This window comes from Sceloporus undulatus, chromosome 10 (assembly GCF_019175285.1).
Source record: "Sceloporus undulatus isolate JIND9_A2432 ecotype Alabama chromosome 10, SceUnd_v1.1, whole genome shotgun sequence".
Classification (NCBI taxonomy): domain Eukaryota; kingdom Metazoa; phylum Chordata; class Lepidosauria; order Squamata; family Phrynosomatidae; genus Sceloporus; species Sceloporus undulatus.
In genome coordinates, this window is record NC_056531.1 from 12,643,501 (window position 1) to 12,659,547 (window position 16,047).

Sequence of the window (16,047 nt, forward strand, 5' to 3'; positions counted from 1 at the left end):
CATTTAAAAGTGCAAAAACCAAACAGCCCGCCACAGGAAACACAAGTGATTTCCATCAATGTAAGAAACTAAAGGTTTCCTTATTCGAGTTTGCCACTAACTGCATATATGGAAAAGCCTCAAAATAACACATCCCATTAGTCCACAGAATGCATTTCAAAAACCAGAACTGGGTTTCTGTTGGCAGGAAAAATCTCCTGTACAATTCTGGATTCCTTACGTGAGAAACGTGATTTTTTAAAAAAAAAATCATGCAGTTCTACAAAGCCAAGGAATTACAGAGTTGAACTGGTCCTTGGCTTGGTAGTTCAACGTGAGTATAGGAAAGGCTCACTTTGGATGCCCAAGAAATAGAGGCCGCTCGTCCCGTTCCTTACAAATGGTGTCCAAGAGCAAAGTTTTCAGCAGTTCTCCTTGAACCTCAACGGCAGCGGATGTTTAAACACTTGTCTTGCCTGACAAGGAACGGCAAAGACCATGTCCTTCAAGAAATAAACCTGCCCTCATACTCCTGATTTTCTTCTCTTCTTAAGGTCCTGGAAGGAATCTGCAGATGGAACTGGGGAAGTATTAAGCCTCTTTTTCCTGGGCCCTCTTTTGTGAGACTTGGAGAGCAGTTTTCAGGAAGGGAGGCTGCAGAAGAGAGGCCCACGGCTTTCACTCTCTCTCTCTCCCTGCATGGCTCCACTTGATCCCTCAGCTTCCCTCCGTACCTAATGGCTGAATGACTGCCTCCATTCTCAGGCTCACCACAGGCACCTTCGCAAAGGCAGGAAACACCAAGCCACTTAACCCACTAACCTCTTTTCCTTGTTCCGTTGGCTGGTGCAAGGTTTGTTTCACTCGCCTTCTCTCTCCCTCCACAGATCTGAGATATATTTTCCTCTACCTTCCTTACTCGATGGAGGACTCACTACCGGAAAGAAAACATCCCGCCCCAGTCCCCCTCACATTCCCCCCCAAAAAAGGCTCCAACAAGCCATGGTATTCCCCTCACTTCATCACATTCCAGATCCAGGATCTTGGCTGTATGCAAACCGCATGCAAAAATCCCTGTAGATGATAGGCCGGGAAGGCCCTTACCATGTGCCTTGGGAAGGCTGGCAAATCAGAAAGTCTTGGGGATACAGAAGAGCCGCTGCCTAGCAACCCCATCCAGGGTTGGGGAGCTGACAGAGTGATACGCAGTGCTGTCATGAAGACGGTACATTTGCAGGCTGGCTTTGGCAAGGAAGGCACACGCACACACAGGCTGACATGCCAACCCTCCGTGTGCCCCTCTCTGCCTTGCAACTGAAAACCTTTCCTTCCACAATTCCTCTCCTTGCCTTTTCCCTCCACTCTTAACATTTTAACGGCACTTTGAAAGCAGGCGCAAGATATATCCTTCTTCCCGCCGGGGCCATTTCAGAAAACACGCAGAGGAAAGAAAATATACATCGCAGGAAAGTCCAAAAAGCGGCAAGTCTCTCGGGCTACGCTCCACCACAGGACTGGGAGTGCTAAAAAGCTCAACTGAAATCGGCAAGCATAACTGGGTTGAATTGTGACCTGCATCGTGTACCGCTTTTCAAAATACGAGTCCTTCCCTCCTCTGCACCTTCAGAACCGTTTGTCCTTTTTTGTTCTCCGTTTCGCACCAGAAATGGAGATCTATTTAAATGGATTGGAAGCCAGCCTGCAAGAAACTTTTAGCACTCAAACATTTTTAACACAAATCAGGCGTGGTGATTATGTGCGGGAAGGATTATTGGGAATGCAAAGGGACTCAAAAGTCAACTTGGGTCGAAAACGCTGCAGAAACAATCCAGTTTGAGGCCGCTTGAACTGCCCTGGCTCAATGCAAGGGGATTCGGGGAACTATAGTTTCGTGAGATACTGAGCCTTCTCTGTCAGAGAGCTCTGGTGCCACAGCAAACTACAATCCCCAGGATTCCCTAGCACTGAGCCAGGGCAGTTAAAGTGGTCTCAAACTGGATTATTTCTGCAGTGTGCTTTGGACCTTGGACTCCGGGAAGCAGTTTTCTCCAACCGTGCCACGAGCTTTCCTTTAACTGGAGATCTAAGGACTGATGCTAGGACCTTTTGGAGGCAAAGCGTGTTCTTTCCTGCAAGGTCAGAGCCCAGGTTTTTGTGCCACACCACCTTTCTCCTCCCACAGTTGGGCAATTTCATTAACACCGCACCACACTGCCTTGAAGTTGAACACAGAGTGCTAAGAATGGGAATTTTGCTCTATGCAGGGATGGGTTAAATTGCTTTAAAAGGCCTTTAGAAACAGCTGTGTTCCCACCCACTCTACCCCAAGCGCAAAGGAACCCCTGTGCTCTGGAATTTCCACTATTAATCTAAGGAAGGATGCTTCGTGTTGAACGGGAGCAGCTGATGAAAGGGTTAGGAATCTGGAAAGGCTCCATCCGCAAGGCAGTCTCTGGCAAAATGCCTTTGCGTTGACCTCTGCAGCTTCCTCCCAACACAACGCTGCAGTCACATGGCAGGCTCAGAACGGCTTCATCTAATCTTACACCCCACGCTAGCCTCGGCAGGCAGGCTTCTCATTGCAAGAATGGCGGGTGCTTCTTCCTTTCCCCTGGGTGACAAACGCCCAACTTTGCAAAGAGGTTTTTCTCTGCAGGGACAGAAACTGCTGGGATGTCCATTTGGGGGGGAAAGCATGTCTCCATTCCTCCAGGCGCAGCTCCCATTTTGTTTTCAACGGACTGGAGAGAAACATGTTTAAAAGTCCTATATGTCTAAGAGGAGTGTGCAGGAATATGAGAGAGACGGAGAAGAGACTGAGAGGGGCAAACACAGAACTTCATGCTCCTCAATTACAGACATCTACAAAAAGAACCCCATTTGCTTTTCCTAAATATTTCACAAACCCTGTTCTAAATAACCATTTCTCCAGTTGTTTTTTAATTCAGCCTCTGCTTAATCCTGTGCTTTCAGAGGTTTCCCTTTCCCCCTCGGAAATTTCAGTTTGCAAGCTCACCTTGGGACCAGAAAAGCACAGCAGTTGGCTATTCCGTTTTTGTTTTCTCCAAGGGTCAAGGAAATTTGGAAGGCATTGAAAGGAGTGAAAAGCAAAACACACGCACATCCAAACACAGACAGACACTACACCTGGTACTTTTTTATATATATACTACCAGTTAGTTGAGGCTGAACATAAATCCAAAGATTATTCGGGTGACATTTACATCAACTAAGATTCTGAAATTAGAAGCAAACACAGCTTAACTCTCAGTTCAGTTTTATCCTAACAAAAATAAAAAACTATCTATGCTTTGTGATTGTCATTTTCCCCCTTCTTGTGTTGTCTTTATAGATACCTGGGCAGAAGTTTCTTAACCTGACGTTCTTTGTTGTTTGAAATGTTCAAGATGTGCTGCGTGGATCCCTTTCCCTTTTAGAAAAGCTTTTAAAGACATTAACATGTACCAGAGATTTGACCCTTGTGTAAGACACAAGGTAAGGTAAGGTTTGCAAGGATGCAGGATTCCAGAGGGAGTCTAAAAACCTAGCAGAGGGAAAGCAAGGATAAATTGCCCTCACCTGCATTTGCATGAGATAAAAAACAAGAATTTCTCTCCTCCAGCACAGCTATCGTGTTTAAAATAAGGAAACATAGCTCTCTTCAAAGCAACATACTCCAAACGATGTCAATTCAAGTTACCATACTGCCGCCCCCAACTTCCAGCTGTTTCAGAAGATAAAGCCGATCTCACCGTGAGCTTTCAAGAACAAAAGAAAAGTTCACCAAACTGTGCTAAGAAGAAGAAGAAAGACGCACTGTGGACGCAAGCGTTGGAAAATGAGGAAACCTACAGGCTTATGGCCCTGAGAGGCCAAAGGCAATTCAGCTGATGCTGAGGGACAACTCACAACAGGGATCAACACAATCCCCGAAGAAAATCACAAGGCAAATCCACAAAGTGAAAGGCGACGCCTCACACGGAAATCCACGTCTGCTACCTGAGAGAAGTGTACAAGGCATGTGTTCATTCAAACTCTCAAGGGAGGGAAAAAGAAAGCCAGCATGAAAGTATGAAAACCCCCAGAGACAGGCAGGCAGATTCCGATCCTTACCCTCCGATCAACTCCTCGTCTTTCCCTGTAGGTTTAAAGCCTAGCCTATGCCTTCTGGCAATTCAAGGCCACCACTGCTCTGGCGCCCAGACCATAAAACCGCTCACAAATCAGAGCAGATGGCTTTCTATTCTCAAGAGGATTTTTTTTTAAAGTCAAGCCAGGGAGGAAAGTGTAACTCCTTCCTTCCTTCCATCCTGGAGAGAACCCCAGGAGGTTGAAAAGACCCGATTCCCAAAACCCACCACTGTAAAATAGCAAACGAAAAACAAGGAAAGTGCCAAGCTTGCCACACGGGAGTTGTGCCCTCCTTTGGTGAAAACGTGGAAGAGAGCTTTGTCCGGTGCAGGCCTTTTTTCTCCAATGCAGACTTCTTCTTCAAACAACCGGCCACCAGACTTTAACTGGTTGGGGTAGAAAAAGGTGTGTTTTTTTATGTATGTACAATAAGATTAAAAATTATCTAATCATTCATTTAGATCAGCGATTCCCAAACCGTGGGCCCTCCAGGTGTTTGGATTTCAGCTCCCAGAATCTATTGGCCAGATGGCAGAGACTTCTGGGATTGTAGTCCAAAATACCTGAAAAGGCCAGTTTGGAAATCACTGATTTAGATCCTTCCTTTCTCCCCATAAAAGAACGCAAGGCAGTCAGCAGCATCGGTTGGAAAATGGAGATTAATATTATTTGTTGTTGTCGTGGGCCTTCAAGTCATTTCAGACTAAGGCATTGAACCTATCCTGGGGCACGTTTCTTCAGAGAGGGTTTGCCAGGGCCATCCCCTCAGGCCGAGAGAGTGTGACTTGACCATGCTCACCCAGTGGGTTTCCATGGCCAAGCCAGGATTCGAATCCTGGTCTCCCAGTGTCCTAGTCCAACACTCAAACCACTACACCATGCTGGCCTTCCTGTTAAAAGTTGCACAAAATCATTCATAAAAGCAGAAATGTAAGTTATTTTAAAAGTGATTATGCAGTTCTTGGATGTGTTTTTAACGGTTTTAATTCAACATTTCATTTGGATTGTTTAAAGCTGTGTGCACTACATTTGTTTTTGGTATTTTGTATGAACCTACAGTCAGCGTGGTGTAATGATATGAAACCTAGTGGGTGACCTTAGGCAAGTCACACTCTCTCAGCCTCAGAGGACGGCAGTGGCAAACCCTCTCTTAAGAAACATTGCAAGAAAACCCCACAATAGGGTCACCGTAAGTCAGACACGACTTGAAGCCCCATAAGAACAACAAGAGTGTAAGCTGCTTTGGGCCCCATATTGGAAGAAAAGCAGCCGTCTGTTGGCATTCTCTGGCTGTGAGGCGCAGAGGTTATACATGAAAACAAGAATGGAATAATGGTGGCGGGGGGAGGATTCACAGCCATGGGCTGCCATTTGCTTTTAAGTCTGAGATTTGTCACGTAGTTGTGAAGCCCTTGGCCGTGGCGTAGCCCACATTCTAAAAAAGCTGGCGGTCTCACCTCACCAGTTGTTTCAAAGCCACAAACAATGCCACAAGACAGCTAGAGCTTTGACATCAACACAGTAGTAGTGGTCATTTAGAAAGCGGACCAAAATCGCGGAGCAAACCTGACCAAAGGAACGCGGCGGGAGCAAAGAATTCTCACTCGACATCGCACTCCAGCTAGGCGTTGCCCCTGCTATCAAAAACACATTGGCTGCATCCGCATTGGAGAACTAACCCATTTCAACACCGCTTGAACAACCACAGCGCCATGCGTTGGAAGCCTGGGATCTGTAGTTTTGCGTAACATTTAGCCAACTCTCTCTGGCGTCACAACCAACTCCAGTTCCCAGAATCCCATAGCATGGGAGCGTTGTCAAAATGGGGCACTCCTTTTGTATGTTTTAACTTCACATTGTTTTTAAATAGATGGGTTTAATTGTTTTTAAATGTTTACTGTGATGTTTTTTGAGGTGTCTTTTTCTTGAAAGCCGCCTTGGGTCCCTCCTTGGGAAAAAGGCAGCCTAGAAATGAAATAAATAGACAATACATAATAAAATTTCTCCAGTGCGGACGTTCTCATACTGAACAAGAGCGATAATAATAAAAATTATGTTCAAAGGCCACAACACGATGGCCTGGCCGCAGTTCTCAGACGCTGGCAAGACAGTGTCAGGCATGGACAAAAGTGTCTGTGTAACAAAAGAAGGTTCCAGAAGGCCACCTTCCCGACGCTAACCGCAAATACCATTAAATGGGATTTGGCCCCCTCTAACTGACACTGCAGTGGAGAGAAAGTCTTAGTGCCATAGCAGGGCAGAAGAGGCAGAGACCTGAATATGGCATTCTCCTCAGGAGTGACCCTTATTGAGACTATTTCCCCAAGTCAAAATTCTCTGAGGAGCACTTTCAGACATGACCCAAGCCGGCGTAGTTTAAGCGGTTCAAGCATTGGTCTATGACTCTGGAGACCTGGGTTTGAATCCTGGCTGGGCCACAAAAACCTACTGGGTGAACGTAGGCAAGTCACACTCTCTCAGCCTCAGACGATAACAATGGCTCTGAAGAAAGTGGCCAAGAACACCCCATGTTAGGGTCGCCTCAGGGGCCACAAATGACTTGAAGGCGCACGGCAATGACAACAAACTCCCTCAAAAGAGGAACGTGGTCCAACCAGAGTTTAGAAAATGAACTTTTTCGAACTACAACTCCCAGAATCCCCTGGATCCCACTTGCCTCATGGGACCAGTATAGGAGTATAAAGAGAAGCAGGCTCATGTCGCAACATGTACTGAGACATGAGGAGAGGGGAGGAAATTAAATATATTAAATATATAAAATTTATATTAAATTTTAATATATTTACACATATTTTAAAATATTTTTAATTAATTTTTTTTAAAAAGATAGCCCCCATAGCACTGCATTGTCCCCAGCTATTACAGCGCTCAAAAGCGCCCAAAGGATACAGCGGTTGTCGTCGGGGCGGTTATTTTATTCATTTATATCCCGCCTTTCCCCCCCAATAATGGGATTCACGGCGGCCAACAACCTATTTAAAATGATACGAATTGAAAAGCAGATCATGACTAAAAGTATAAAACTAAGGTTTTCCAAAGGAGCCGAACCATTTGCTGCCCCCCTCAGCTGCAACATTTACCTCAGGCCAGCCTCACAAACACTCTCTCAGCCTCACCTACCTCACAAGCTATGAAATTAACATGAGAGGGGAATGGAGGTTTTGTGCCTCAGCGTTTGAGGACAAATGGGACAAAGCAGAGCATAATAAGGTTTTAAAATGTCACGCTAGGGAAGAGAATGGAATGGAAATGGCAGTTGGAGCGAACAACTGGCGCCGGAATTCCAGCAGAAGGCTGCTGGCAAGACCAATATGGCTGAGGGAGCAAAGGATTATGGGTCGCATGGCCACAGTTGTGGAGAAGAGGGCATTTCAACAGGTGCTGCTCGTGACCTGGTTGTGTCACACAAAACAACACCCGCCGAAGTTCCTTCTTCCACACAGCCATTGTGGCGCAGCGGTTTGAGCATTAAGACTACAACTCTAGAGGCCAAGGTTCGAATCCTTACTCGGCCACGGACCTTGGGCAAGTCAATGCCTCAGCCTCAGGGGAAGGCCACCTCTGAACCAATCTTGGCAAGAACACTCCCTGATAGGGTCGCCATAGTTAGGAAATGACTGGAAGGCACAGGAGGACAACAACACAGCTATTATGGGTACTAGAGCCCTCACCAGTTTTGAACCTGGCAACCCTAACTGTGGCGCTCCCCAAGAGCACCATGGCAGCCAATTGGACAGAGCATCGAGTTCAAGATGTGCGCTTCCACTGAACCAGCAAGGATTGAGCAGCTCACGGCTCAAAAGAGAAGGTGTGTCCCCTCCTTCTCTGGCCTCCATAAGGAAATCAGGGAGAACCTAAAATGTCCAGAAGGAGTTTGCCAGGGAAGAAGGGGGTCGTGTTGATGGCCGAAGGGGGCTAGTCTATTTCAATGGCCTACTCCCCCTTCTCCCAGGGATAAACACACAGATGGGAAAAGAGACTCACCCCCTGGAGAATGGCGCAGTGGCTTAAAAGCAGCGCATCAGAACAGCAAAATGCAAGGAGGTGCTGTTGCCCTTGGCCTCTTTTCCCGGGCCCCACCGCCAGCCTGGAGGCCCCCCCACATGGATGGGTCTTTCTCCCCCTCACTTTCCCCTTTGTCTCGAGGGCTCCCACACAAAATCTTCCCGCCTAGAAAGAGATGCACCTGGAAAGAAAATGCCCACCATCCCCCTCCTCTCCTTCATCTCGCCTGTTGCGCCAAGAGGTGCCAAAAGGCTCTTGGCCTGAATGAGAAGTCCAAGCTCCAAATTCAAACAAGAAAAGCCAAAGGGGGTTTGGAGCACTTAGGGCACCGTGAGTCAGGGTGGCCCACTGGTTGGAGCGTTGGACTACGACTCTGGAGACCAGGGTTCGAATCCCGGCTTCGCCACGGAAACCCACTGGGTGACCCTGGGCAAGTCACACTGTCTGACCCTCAGGGGAAGGCAATGGCAAACTTCTTCTGAAGAAACTGGCCAAGAAAACCCATTAGGGTCACTGTGAGTCGGAAATGACGTGAAGGCACACAACGACAACAAAAAAATCAACACCAGTTTAGTTTAAAAAAACACAAGGTTAGAATACAATAAGCACGCAAAACACAGTATAAAAAAATAGAAAATTGAAAACACCATCCTATTGAAATATCTGTTTGTTACAGAAATGAGAACCCAAAGGCCTGCCTAAATAAAAAGATCTTTGCTTGCCTGTGAAAGGAAAGCAGAGAGGTGGTCAATGAAGTTCCTATGGGAGGGAATTCCATAACCTGGGAGCAACCACGGAGAAGGCTCTCCCCCATGTCCTCCCAATGGTTCCCAACCTTTGGTCCTCCAGATGTTCAGGTCTTCAGGTCCCATAATTCCTGACTGTTAGCTGGGGATTTGGGGATCTGTGGTCCAAAACAAATGGAGGACCAAAGATTGGGAACCAACTGCACTTTCAAAAGAGGCTGCCACCACTGTGTCCCTGCATGAGTCACACATCTAGGTAAAGAAATACAGTACTCATGGCTCATGCAGAGTTGCAGCAGACAGCCTCTGTGAAGGGTAATTCTGTGGCATCGCTCCAATATTCATTTCTTTCAGTTATACCCTGCCTTTCTCCCAGCATGAAATTCGAGGCAGCGTACCATATTTAAAAACAATGTCATTTTAAAAACTCTTAATGACCAAGTTAAAACACAATTAAACTATCTCTTGATTTTAAAAACAATTTTTAAAATTAAACCGCATTTAAAAGGGTCACAGTATATATACCCCACTCACTCCCATGCCAGCATTCTCTGAAGATGCCAGCCACAGATGCTGGCAAAACATCAGGAATAAACACTTCCAGAACACAGCCACATAGCCCCAAAAAACCATAAATAACTATTGATGTCAGCCATGAAAGCCTTTGACTTCAGCATTAAAAATACATTAAAACATAACAAAATGTATGAACACTACACACACATATACATGAAAAGCTCTATCCGCTGCAGCGTACTAAAACCCAAGAAGTTCGCCCCAAAGAAATAAAGGGAAACCTGGTAGCAGAAACAAGAATCCTGGAGTAGGATAATGGACTGTAGCTGGTAGGGAATGCCATTTTAAAGTGTTCTCTCATGGGGAAAGTCCCTGTATCATTATCACCTTCTTCATCATCATCAGATTAAAAACCCTAACACAGCAGGAAGATAGTTTTGATCCTAACTCATTCCCTACTGCAGTAGTTAGCAATTCTCAGATATCTGTGGATAGCTCCAGATTAAAAAGTGCACTGCTACCGCTCAAAGGCTACAGTGATACAATCCATTCTACCATGTCAGAATTCTCCCTCCACATCGCAATCTCAATTTTTGAGGTTTACGCAGACTACACCTGGATACAAATAACAGCAGTAACTTTGGGATTAATGAATCAATATCTCAACCACCAGGACAAAACCAGACCCAACACCAAGTGGTCAACTGGAAGCACCCTTCATGGACTGTACAGCTTCGGAATGCAGATGTGGAATCGTTTGTGAATCTTACATTGTACTGGAAACTCAAGGGGAAGAAAACCATCCTTGCCTGTATTAAATTAGCATGTCATAGAGTGGTCTACACAAAAGGCAACCTTATCATTGCATAGACTTCTTGCAATCCCTTCTAACTCTGTGACTCTCCAATTCCTGATATGTCAGGTTTCTACAGGTCTAGATGTTCACATGACAGGACATGTTGGAATCAACTGAGATATGCAAAGGAGGTTTCTGCTCAGTAAACTAACCAAGGAGCCTACAGACCAGAAGGCCAAAAAAAGAAGAAAAAGCAGGAGTATCTTCTCCAGGTGATCTGTTGGCTCCACTCTTCAGGCAGCCTATATCTTCTCTGTCACACATACTGAGCTGCTTCACCACAGGAGCTAAGACCAAGGGGGCCTGGGTTTGAATAGTGGCTCAACTTTAAAACGTACCGATTGCTATCCTTAGCCTACTTCACATAGTCACTGTGGTGAGAGAAAGGGGTGATGCTCATGACTTGTTTTCAGTTAGGAGGATGTGACATTTGTCACTGTATTTCTCAGGATTTTTAAAAAAGTATTAAAATGACGTGTCTGATTCCTGGACTATTTTCTAGCAATACTCCATCTGCAACTGGAACATTTTAAACCCACCCTTGAGTGAGTTTCTTCTTAATTCTAAGATGTATTGGATCAATATGTTTCCTTCCCAGCTTCTCTTTTCCTTTTTTAAAAATGCTTTTAGGCTTCCAGTACTATAATGCCTCACAGAAACAGAACTCTTGCCCTATAATCGTAAACCTTTTTTTTTAATTCAGAGAGTAAACAATTTAGCCATCAAATCATAGGACCATCTCAGCAAACCATGCTTCAACTTTAAAACAAACTTTGGAAGCGCCCTACAGCAGGTCCAAGAAATTGCTAGAAACAACCACTAGAAAGAATGGAATGAGCAGAGACAAAGGCAATAAAAACCAGCAAAACCTAAGGTGCTAAACTGCAATAACTCACACTTCTCCAGACCAGCCTGGAATACCATTATGTTGGTATCACTCAGTAACTTTTGATCAGCTATGTTCCAGCACCAGTATGGAAAGATTCCCCATATACCATCCTTATCTCCATTTTATAGCAGTCCAATGTCGCAAAAGCCTCACCATAGCTGTATCTGCACTGCAGAAATAATCCAGTTTGATGCCACTAACTGCCATGCTAAATGCTATAGAATTTCTGGCAGTTGTCGTTTGTTGTGGCACCAGAACTCTCTGACAGAGAAGGCTATATGTCATTCCCATAATTCCATAGCACTGAGCTGTGGCAGTTAAAGTGGTGTCAAATTGCATTATTTCTGCAGTGCGGATGCAGTTCATGTGATCCTATTGCTCAAGTCATTCAGCATAAACTTCCTCCAGCAGCCAAACATCAACACCAGCAGGAATTCAATAGGAAGGGAAGCAAGCACAACTTACTTTTTCACTTTGGGATACTTCATCTCTGAAATAGCATTGGTGGCATCTGTCTGTCTCTCCTTCAGATGACGCGGCCACATATTATCCACCCAGTCGACTAAGTCCACCTGAAAGGTCATCCAAAGTCAGCTGTTAGTTAGGAAATGCAGAAAAAAAGATCCTACTTTACTGAGAATACTGCTCTCTTCCAAGGCATCCTCTCTTTGAAGGACTCTCAAATCTAGTCTGGATGAAACACAGAGTACCATAAGAGGGAAGAATAAGCCCTTCAACCTGCCCATCAACACTTAGCAACTGGATACAATGTCAGCCATACACTGGTCCAACCTACCCAGTCCACAGCCACTACTGGTTCCACTCCAAGTTATTATAATATCAGTTGTGAGCCAAGTGGTTATTTACAGGCCTGAACCAGAGGCCACTAGAAATTTGTGGGGCAGTCAACCTAACTAATACATTTTTCCCTTGCAGTGTCCTCTGACTAATGCTCATCTGCATTTGTTAGATAATCCCCAAGAACTGGAGAAGACAAAATTCTGAAGAAAAGGACAGTACACGGTCCGCAATCTCCTGTTTACTTACTCCAGAGAAGCCCCACAGGAACACAGAGGCCTAGAGATTAGGACAGCCAGCCTGTTGCAGGTGTATTGGTCATTCCATCAAATTAAATCAATCAACTAAATATGCATATATTTGCACATGACTAACATAAGAGAGGCTTTTCCCACCATGGGGAAAAGCATATCATTTTAAACAGTGCATATATTTTTACCCGCTCTCTGGGTAAATGCCGTTATAAAATGGGGGCCGCCACCTGAAGTTCTTACATGAATATCCTTAACATTTTTCTTCAAAAATGTATTGACTGTTTTTATTCAATTAAGATAAACTGCCACTCTATTTTGCTTTGGCCAGGCCCCACCTGGAATACTGTGTCCAGTTCTGGGCACCACAGTTCAAAAAGGACATTGAGAAACTGGTACGTGTCCAAAGGAGGGCAACTAAAATGGTGAAGGGTCTGCAAACTATGTCCTATGAGGAATGACTCAGGGAGCTGAGGATGTTTAGCCTGGAGAAAAGAGGGTTAAGAGGTGATATGATAGCCCTGTTTAAATACTTGAAGGGATGTCATATTGAGGAGGGAGCAAGCTTGTTTTCTGCTGCTCCAGAGAACAGGACCCGGAACAATGGATGCAAGCTGCAGGAAAAGAGATTCCACCTCAACATTAGGAGGAACTTCCTGACAGTAAGGGCTGTTCGACAGTGGAACACACTCCCTCAGAGTGTAGTGGAGTCTCCTTCTTTGGAGGTCTTTAAGCAGAGGCTGGATGGCCATCTGTCAGTGGGATGCTTTGATTGGGATTTCCTGCATGGCAGGGGGTTGGACTGGATGGCCCTTGTGGTCTCTTCCAACTCTATGATTCTATGATTCATCTTACTAACCAGCGGATGAGAGCTGACAGCCGAACAACCGATCACTCATTCAGCTGAAATGCAAACACATTCCACATGCAAAAAACCACTCACAAGAAAGCTGGAACTCACCACATTGGGGCGCTTGACAATGTTTGCCAACTTGGTGTGGCTGAACTCAAGGCTGATCACATTGTAGAGTTTCTTGCGCTCAGCCTCCGGGGTTTCGTAGTAGCGCACAAACTGGGACATGCTCATCTCAGTGCCCTTTTGCGTGTTCACATCCATCACGTCCACTATCCGGCGGCTCCCTGGAAGATTTCACATATATGGAGTGGGGCAGAAATTATAACCAAATTCATTGGCCTGGTCAGACATTTAAAATAAATGAATCAAGACAGGAAAAGTTCTGTATTAAATTGTGAGGGGGATTAAGGAAACATTGAGAAAAGACCTCTGCCCAGCCACAGATGTTGGTGAAACATCAGGAAGAAACTCTTCTAGAACATGGCTACATAGCACAAAAAACCCACAAAAAACTATGGATGCTGGCCATGAAAGCCTTCGAGACCTCTGTCTTGCTTAACAGCGTTCCTGGTGCCAATCCCATCTCTAGTATCTGGATGAAAATGTAAGGAGACCATTTTAAAAAGGGGCTTTCTTTCATGATATCAGAAACATGCAATCTATCCTGGTTCAGAGTTGATCCTTTGGATGTCAGTTCCCAGAATCTCTCACGCAGCATAACCAGTGAAAAGGGATTCTGAGGACAAAGGTCCCAAAGATCAGGAGGGCCAAAGCTGGAGACCCAATGGCCTAGCACATGCCACCCCTGTCCATGCTGTTCCACCACAGACACAACAACCTCTCCCCAAAGGCCACTTGAAATCGGAGGTGCCACGGTTGGCTCCCACAGAGCTGCATGAACAGGGATAACTTCTCAGGGTAGGAGATGCTGCTGTCCTAGCTGGTATGTTTAGAAAACCCATTAGCCAGCCAAGATTTCCTCCTGGTGTAACAGCTTCCTGCACACCACTGGGTAAGTGGATCAGGCCTACAGTGGCAAGGAAGGCCTGCCAAGGGCTTCACTCCGCATTGAGAAGCTAGAAGGCACTTTCTCAAAAGCAGAGAGAAAACCATAAAACAGAGTCCTTTAAAAGGAAAGAGATGATTACCCCAAGCTCATTAAATGTCAGCAGCCCCATTAGCTCTGAGTCGCACTTCAGAGATGTAAAGGCTTCTGGCTAATAAACCAGATCCTAAAAGCAAGAAAGAGAGACCTCCCGGTGTGCACACTTCAAAGAGCTGTGAGCTCAGGCTTGGCTCAGGCTGGCAATTTCCCCTACTAGAAATGCAATGCAAAGGGTCATGGCCTTGGAGCACAGAGATCTGGGTTCCGATCTCTTTGAAGCTCAGAGAATGGTTTTATTTAAGTCACACACACATTTACATTCGTTCTCTCTCTCTTTCTGCTTGCCCTACCTTGAAAGGATGTTGTGAAGGCAGAACAAAATAACTCAGCGCACCATCTGGCATGCACCAGGCACACAAAAATTAACTTCTAGATCCCAGTTGGATGTACTGACCCTAGGGGTATAGGTGGCAGGGAGAGGAAAGAGGGCATTGCCCCTCCAGATAATAATTCTACCTGCCCCAAAATAACATTTTCCTTCAGTCCCCAAATTCCTAGCGTTGCATAGAGTGGAACACTGAAAAAGGGCCACAGCTAGAACATTGGTATCCCTTATGTTTGCATTTCATGGATCACTTTGGCTGCGTCAGCACAGCAGAAATAATGCAGTTTGACAGAGCTTTAACTGCTATGTCTCCATGCTATGGAATTATGGGATTTATAATACTGAGAGAGATTTGACCTTCTATGTCAGAGAGCGCTGGTGCTGCAACAAACAGCAAATCCCAGGATATCATAGGGTAGAGCCATGGCAATTAAAGTAGCATCAAACTGCCTTATTTCTGCAGTAGAGATGCAGCCCCAGCCTGCTCCTTTTCTCTGGATGCCAGAATGGTATTTCTAAATGCTCAAAAGAGGTTTTAAGTTACTGCAATGCTAGAAATTTGGCAATTAAGGAAAAATTTCATGGGGGGAGGGCAGAAATCTCAGTGTGGGACAATATCATAATTTTGTCCCCTCCGGAGCTACAGTTATTTTGCTCCAGGTTATTTTGCTCTACTTTTCTTTTCTGTGCCTCTGTAACACACAAAGGTATAATCTCAGCCAAAGGGGGGGGGATGCATTCCATTTTCCCCCTCCAAAATCTCCCAGTGACATTTCTTCACTCCGCTTCTTTTTTTAGTACATAACAACAATGGCAAAAGGGCAAAACAACTCAACTCTCCTGGGCCCATCAGAGAAAGAGCTAACAAAGAAAATGAACAAAAGGTGAGGCTAAGGTTTGATTCACTTTCTTTCTTCTTCCCCCTTTGAGATCACATGTTGCTATCAGGGACTCATGCACAGTAAGGAACTTGTTCTGCTCTTTCAAAGAGAAGAGAAGAAAAAATATCTAAGGACTGTGTAGAAGATAACAAGTGCTGCTGCATCCAAGGATAGGTAAGAACAAAAAGAGCTGCCTTGCACTGGCTTAGAGGCCAATGGTCTGTCCTAGGCTGCATCCGCACTGCACAAATAATCTAATCTGACACCACTTTAGTTGCCATGGCTCAGTGGTATGGAATTCTAGGAACTGTTGTGTGTTGTGGCACCAGAGCTCTCAAACAGAGAAGGCTAAATGTCTCACCAAACTGCACTTTCCAGAATTCCATAGCATTGAACCATGAAAGTTAAAGTGGTGTCAAAGTGGATGGTTTCTGCAGCCTAGTAGTATCCAGGCCAACTCCAGTTCTAAAGGGGCCCTCAGGAGAGCACCCTTGGGAAGGCTGACTCTAGCCATGGGCCCAAACCACTGCAGACAACCACTTTATGTTCCCACGGTGCCTTGTATTAGTTAAAGGATGGAAATAAATTAGTTACCTTCACTAGTTACTTTTTTTCTGGTAACAAGGGC

The 16,047-nt window shown here is 45.3% G+C and overlaps 1 protein-coding gene across 12 annotated transcripts in view; it reads right to left on the reverse strand.

Moving 5' to 3' along the window:
- The window catches only part of KDM2B (lysine demethylase 2B), a 56,714-nt gene extending 43,387 nt beyond the window's left edge, over positions 1-13,327 (reverse strand). For 6 of the 12 annotated variants that reach the window (XM_042441692.1, XM_042441684.1, XM_042441683.1 and 3 more), the window contains exons 1-2: positions 13,154-13,327; positions 11,609-11,715 (exon numbers count right to left, since the gene is read on the reverse strand). In XM_042441692.1, coding sequence (XP_042297626.1) covers positions 11,609-11,715; positions 13,154-13,309 — 263 coding nt within the window. In that variant the 5' untranslated portion in view covers positions 13,310-13,327. The other 6 variants (XM_042441689.1, XM_042441691.1, XM_042441686.1 and 3 more) reach the window with 6 other exon arrangements.
- Positions 13,328-16,047: the final 2,720 nt, after the last annotated feature.